Here is a 7,412-nt window from a genome sequence, read left to right as displayed (position 1 = left end):
GCCGCAAAAGAGTATCTCGTTAACTATTATATAAATGTAATGTCCGATTCAATTCAGGTTATTCAATTTTATTTACGTAATCAATTGTAAAATTAATAATAACGATTTGATTACATTAAATTCCACAATTAAAATCAATTGTGGAATTTAATGTAATCAAATCGTTATTCAATCATAATTAGATACTTTGCAAAAAGATATTTAAGAGGCAAAGTTTAATCTGAGTTAATTAAAAAGAATTTTTAATACTTTACATACTTTCGATTGTAAATACAATTATATAATAACATAATTGCTATAAATAAATTCTCAATTAACAAAATTTCATCAAGATAAAAAATTTTTAATGATATAAATTTTGTTTAAATTTGATTTTTTTTAAAAATATTAACAAAAATAATAAAATATATCAGTATAGTACAATTTCCTTTTTAAAAAAATTAGTTAAAAAAGAATTATTTGTATATTATATCACAACACAAAAAGTGGAATTATTGAAATTCAGAACTGCTGAAGAGTTGCAGTGCATTTGATAGATAGAATGAAGAGAGTAAAGTTCTTTTCTGTAAATTTTTATTTAATTCTTATATATTATTTATTTCTTAAGAAATATATAAATATGTTCGAATAATTATTTAAATACACTAAATTCAGGTTCAATGACCTGAATAGGTAGTCGCATTTTTATATTAGCTAATGAGGTGCAGGACTTTTTTTTTTTTTTCTAACACGTATATAGTAAAGCGGTTTCCAAAAGTTAGACCATAGAGTACCGCGGAAAAATTACTAAGGCTACAAAAGTTAGGATTTTTTTTTACCAGTAATTATACTTATATCCATTCAATGAGCTGTGATGGCTCAGGGGATAGAGCGTTTGATATCAATGAGGTGAGCCAGGTTCGAATCCCAGAAATGGCTGCTTGATACGAATTTTCCCTCCGGCTTGCACGACCACAGCACTGGTATAAAATGTCCTCAGTGGTAGACGGATCATGGGTTGGAGTCAGTCCTCTTACGACGGGCTAATCGTAGGATGTTTTCGTGGTTTTCCTCTCCATGTAACGCAAATGCAGTTTAGTTCCATCACAAAATCCTCCACGAAGGGGCAAATGTCTCCCTGTACTTGATCTAGAAGTACCCTTGTCTTTTGTATTGGGTTCAAAATCACAAGCCGACGGAGTAGAACATAAGTAATCGTAAACCCAAAAAAATGGATCGGATGTTCAATGAAGGTTATAAAATATAACCAAGCAAATAATTCGTAATTTATTTAATATTTCAGTTGCTTATATAAACTTAAATAATAAAAAAACACGGAATAAATCATGAGAAGGGTCATTTATAATAAATCAATAAGCTAATCACTAATCATAAGCTTCAATTAGCTCATCAATAAAAACATTTAAACTCTTTTTGTTTCTTGAATTCCAAATAAAGTAACTAAATTCAAGAAAAAAGAGTTATATATTTTTGATAACTATTCTAAATCCTCACAGTTCTTTTTTAAAAACCATAATTCAGTATATTTTATTCATTTTCAGCATGAGCATACACCCAAAAATAAATTTATAATTTAAAACATTTTCTTCTTCGCACTAAACACAAAATTATTATTTTTTTTCCTGGTTAGTATATAAAAAGATGCTAATAGAGTTTCTTTTAAACGATGGGGTTCAACCAAGAAAGCTCGAGTTTCATATTTCAAATCGGAATAAAAAAAATGGTAACCGCTATTCTAGTATTCTTTCAAACAGAGTATTCAGGCAGGTGTTTCTTTCAAGCACTTATCTTATAGTGATTTACTAGTTAATTGAGAGGGGGAGGGTAGTACTGACCATTCANCATATCTTGAAGGCAATAGATTCCTTCCAAGAATCAAATACACTGTCAATGTCACATTAAAGTCATATTTCCATTCATGTGGTTCAAATAATAATAAACGACTTTCTTAAAACTTGAAATATGGGTATCCGGTCACCTGGTGGTTTCTTTCAAAAAGTAACAATTTGTAGCAATTGTAAAAATAGTTCCAAGTTGAAATTTCGAAGCGTGTTTGAAATTTATTTTCCTTTGGAGATTCATTTATATAATGGCTGCAACAAGCGTGGACTATCGCAATTTCTCGCTTGTTTTCAAAGCGTTCCGTCTGAAAAAAAATGCCCCAAATGGAATGATTTGCCGTTGCGGGCTCGAAAAAGAGGATACTGTTTTATCTAAAGATGAGGAGAGATATATTGAAGAAAATATTGGTGGGTTGAGATTATTTTCCAGTGATTCTTTTCGAATAGAAACCATAATGGTACCAACATGTGATGACAACTTTTCATCAACTAAATTTTGAAAAAACTTTTTCGTGGTGTTAGGTCACCTTACAAGAGTTTAATGTGGTGTGGCCGCCTTCTGATTGAATTCCACGAAGAAAACCAATGCAGTCGGTATTTATCGTCTGCTCTGAAGTTTTATATAAAAGCGATTGAAATCTACAAAGAGGCTCGCTATCTTTTACATATCCGTCCTTTTAATATGATAATGAAAAAACTTTTAAGGCTTTCATCTAAATTTCGCGTTCACCAGAGTGTATTTCTCGAGCTTTTGAGATTGCTTAGCACAGATCGATATTATTATCTGTCTGATTTTCTGACTGACGATGAGGTTTGTGTGTTAGAAGATATATTTAGAGCAGCAAACGAACTTAAACTAGATATATTGGTGTTATGGGAAAAAGTAGACAGCGGATCTTACACTTTATTTAATTGGTTTATATATGAACACGCTGAATTTCTTATTCCATTAATCAAATTTGGAAAGATAGAGAACATGGCAAGGGAGAGTGGTTTTCTTTGTTTGCAGTGTTCATTGTTCATGTAAGTATTATTATTTTTCTATTTAATTATTTTCTGCTTGTTAAACCATTGTTCTTCATCTAAAATTGCTGAGAGTATGAAATTGTGAAATATTCCATAGATAATTTTTAGTACCATTTATTATTTTTTTTATATAAAGTACAAAAACCCTGCAAATTGGCCCAAATCGTGGCAAACTGCTTAATTTACGGTTATCCACGTAATCACCAAATATCAGCATAAGTGTTTTTTTCCACAAAATGTCGTTATTTACCAGACACACGTGTTTTTTTATTACAGTATTTAAAATACTGTAATTAAAATTAAAAAAACAATGAAACGTATTTTTAAAAAAAAAAGTTTTCTGCTTTATTTGTTTTGCAGGTTATCCGCATAATTTCTATCAATTACTACTATTCATGAGAAATAAATTTTATTATTAACTATACTCGAATTAAGTAATCTTTCGATTTGACTGAAAAATCCATTTGCTTACAGGGTGTGGAAAAAAAACTGACAAATAATATTATTAATAAATTTATTTCGAATTTTATTCAAAAAATAAATTATCACAAATAATAATAATAGTAGATTTACTAATAAGTAAATTCAATTGATAATACGTAAGAAAATGTAAATTTCATTAACAAAGTAGCAGACTTAAGCAGAGGACTAAATGTTTATTGAAAGCAGTGGGCCGCAAGTCTTTAATCTCCATTCGCGTTGAAGAAGCTTTAGAAACACTAAAAGGTGTTTTGTGGAACCCAGGCGTTCTGTGGAAAGGTCACAGGGGTTCCGTAAGTTAGGTCCTTTTTTTTTTCTTAACTAGAAATGAATTTTTAAACCTGTAATAGGTTTGCATTCACCCAATGATTAATTTATTTTATTAATTTAGTTATTATTATGAAATCATTTAAATAATTCTCTATTAAAAAAAGAAATAACAAATTTTAAAATGTATTTTATATTCTTTGCCGACCGACCTGTTTAAGTGTCAGGGAACTGGCCTTGCATCAGAAAGGTTTTGGGTTCGAATCCCGGGCAGGGCATGGATGTTCCATCATTCTCTGTACTATCTATCCTTAAACGCTGGCCCGCCTAATATGGTGCCCTTGAAAGAGTGGTCAACAAATCTGCCATTTAGATGCATGTATGACCTAGGTCTTTCTCCAGATGGGCATTGGAAAAAAAAATTACGTTCTTTTCCAAAAACAATGTGCTAAATAAATTACTAAAAATATTTGCTTTTATATCAGCGAACTTNAGAAAGCGCAACTTTTTTACGTTCCGCCGGTCCTGGATGTGTCAAACCTATTTTATACAATTTAAATCTTCTCTTAATTATTCTAAATGATAAAAGTTAATAGGATTTATATCATCCATTAGAAAAGGCGTCGATAGAAGGAAATTACCAGATACGATGGTTTAATTCTACAGTGATTCGTTACAAATCGACTTTTTTTGCATTTTCTAGTAATTGCTTAAGTTTCCATGTTTGATAAAGATCTTAAAGATAAAGACCTTAGAGATAAAGACCTTAAAGATAAAGCGCGGTGATTATACAACACCATACATAATTAAAACATATATCTGCATTGTAAGTTATTAAAACTTTTAACTATGTATAAAAGAAAACTATAAATAAGATTACCTCAGTAAATTCATTAGAATATAGAGCACTTTCTATTCCTATTAGTATGGTGATTGGTATTAGCAGGATTTGATGTGGATTGCCAACATGCTTAATAGCTGCTAAAAAGCGATGACATGCAGATTTCCACCCACTACCCTCTTTGATATCATTTTTCAGAGGGTCTAAGAAACAGCACAATAAAAGAACGCTAAATAAACCCATACCTACATAGGTACACACCAACACTATCCTTTCATGTTCAGGTGGAACTTCTAAATTGGAATTGGTCACATTACCATGGGCATCAAAATCAATGCCACACTTTAAAGGTAGAGTATTATTATCAGTTAAGTTCCTGGGTATGACATGTCTTTCACTTATTACGATAACATGTTCGTGAGAACGGGAGTTCAAATCCAACAGACCGATGAATCCCCGTGTATTAAAATGGTGACTGGTGCATGCTAAATTCTCTCGGAGTCACAAAGTCCTCCAAGTTAACAAAGAAAATCAATATATCTGGTCGTACTGATCCAGGAGTTCCCTAGTCGTCTGGATTGGGTTCAAAATTACAAAGTTAGGGAGTTGAACATTGGTAGACGTAAACTCAAATTTGGGTCGGCTGATCAACGACGGTTATGAATCAAAATACTTTACAGCAGATCAGGATTAATAAATAACTACCATAAGATATTTTGAAATTAATTATATTCTTTGCACTTAAAATGATGGCAAGAAAATAAAATAATAATAAGCCTCACTTTCAAATTGAGCGTTATCAGGTGGAAGTTGTATAAATTTGAAAAGCACTTATCCAAAAAATTATGCTAATGGACTGTTTGATGTGAAAATATCGATTTTTGACAACTGTGGCTTATCATTATATTGCACCAACCCTTATATTTTATTAATTTTTAATTATATTTTTTTCCTGTTACAGATTGGATACGTCAACTATAGTGAACATTGACTGTGAATACAACTCCACAACATTCCGCGCATGGCAAACTTTGCGTTTGTTTTTTCTAGCAAAGTCAGACATGGATCCAACTATAGGAACCTACGTACTGAAGTTATTGTGGAATAGTATAACAGAGCCATTCCTGTGTCAGGAAGAGTTCGAAAAGATTGTCAAAGCAATTGAAACATCTGATCGATTAACTGCAGCATGGGATTGGTATGCAAACCATGTGCTGGAAAACGTCATCTCACCCAGAGAACCAAGGTCTCTGGTCCATCTTTCAAGGTGTTCCGTTCGTAGGCAACTGGCGACATGCCTTCAGCTTCCGTGTGGTGTTGACCAGATTAATGTTCCGAAGATTCTAAAAGATTATATTCTTTTGGAACATTGAATGCTTTTTACCTGCGCAGAGCTGAAAAAGCTGTGCAATTTCGATGAATAAATTTCATTCTAATAAGTAAATTGCAAGTGTTAATTGTGCATTGTTTTGACTCAACACCAAAGATAAAATTTCCCCATTTTTCCTCGGAAATTATTAAAACTCCAGGATACATTGCTAAACAAACAATGAAATTTTCCTTTCGTAGAAGATATGTTAGCTATAATATTTTGTAGGAAATAAATTTTCAAAACAGGAATGTTTTATTTGCTGGTTTTATGATACAGAGCATCGCTTGAATATAAATTGTAGATAGAAGTGATTTTTTGCACATGAGCAGGGAAGTATTGTACACTTAAATGTATATAAAATATGATTCTATTAGTAAAATAATAGAATCATATCAGACTTAACCTAAAGTTGCGATGGTGTGTAGAAAATGTAATAATAATAAGATTCGATTCCTCTTAAGCCGAGAATATTAACAATAAAACTTTCAACAGGGAAAAAAAAGAAATTTTTTTTTCCTCTCCGTGTTGAAAGTTTATTATTTTAAAATGTATGCATAAAATTATCAAGATGGAGAAAAACACTTTAAAAGATTTTGTATAATCATTTCAAAATAATATGTTTCTGACAAAGAACTCAATTCTTGATTTTGTTAGCCACCATAAAAAATTTTATGCACAGTACTAAATATATTCAATATTGAGTTCCGATATCGAATATTAATATTTTAAATTAAATAGTTATTTTATTCAATTGTATAAAAAATTAATTTAATTTCAAAATTGCGATGAGTTAAAATTTAAATAAAAATTTATAAATGTACACTCATCAAAAACATTTACTAGATGAGTATTTGAATTTTGTTCAGTATTTCTTTGATGAAATATTTAAAAAATTTATTCAATAAATGTGAAATAAAAAACACAGTGAAAAAGATTTCTGGTGTAAATTATTAATATATGGTCCTTATATTCATTATATTTAACAAATTTGAGATTATAACTTTTTTTTTTTTGCGAAGCCCAACGGCGTTAACATCCGTCAATTCAGGCATATACAGGGCCTCTCTCTCAGGGGCACCATATTAGATGGGCCAATGTCGCTCCCACAGTGAGGACAGATAGTACACAGAAGGAAAGAGCATCGGCGCCTTGCCTGGGATTCTAACCCGGAACCTTTCTGATGCTAGGACAGTTCCCTGCCCCCTACGTAGGCCGGTCAACTATTTGAGATTATCAAATATTTAATTTTAATTATTTTTAAGTCAAATGATAAAGAGATAAATTAAAACCACATAAGATTTCTTGAGGCATTTGCTGAATATTGAAATAGTGAAAAGCCTTTCAGTTTATACTTTAATTTAAATCTTCCCTCTAAAAATATATTTATAGAGAATACCGGATGTCAACTTGACAGTTCTTTGCCTTCAATTCAAGCTACAATTTCTGGAATTTCATCAATGAAAATATTTTAGTTCGTTGTTACTGTCAGCAGTGGAGAATACCGGATGCCAACTTGAATTGAAAATTTTTTTTATGTGCATTGAAAATTTTTTTTAAAATTTTTTCCAACTTGAAATTTTTTTTT

The 7,412-nt window shown here is 31.0% G+C and overlaps 1 protein-coding gene across 1 annotated transcript; it reads left to right on the top strand.

Annotated features, from left to right (window-relative positions):
* The first annotated feature begins 1,892 nt into the window (after positions 1–1,892).
* On the top strand, positions 1,893–5,899 carry LOC122272633 (uncharacterized). The gene is made up of 2 exons (XM_043056532.2): positions 1,893–2,864; positions 5,417–5,899. The coding sequence occupies exons 1-2, from the start codon at positions 2,383–2,385 to the stop codon at positions 5,826–5,828; spliced, it is 894 nt and encodes a 297-aa protein (XP_042912466.1). The 5' UTR covers positions 1,893–2,382; the 3' UTR covers positions 5,829–5,899.
* The last annotated feature ends 1,513 nt before the right edge of the window (positions 5,900–7,412 follow it).

This window comes from Parasteatoda tepidariorum, chromosome 8, assembly GCF_043381705.1.
Source record: "Parasteatoda tepidariorum isolate YZ-2023 chromosome 8, CAS_Ptep_4.0, whole genome shotgun sequence".
Taxonomy (NCBI): Eukaryota; Metazoa; Arthropoda; class Arachnida; order Araneae; family Theridiidae; genus Parasteatoda; species Parasteatoda tepidariorum.
Note: the sequence above shows the minus strand (reverse complement) of the source record. Positions and strands in the feature narration are given on the sequence as shown.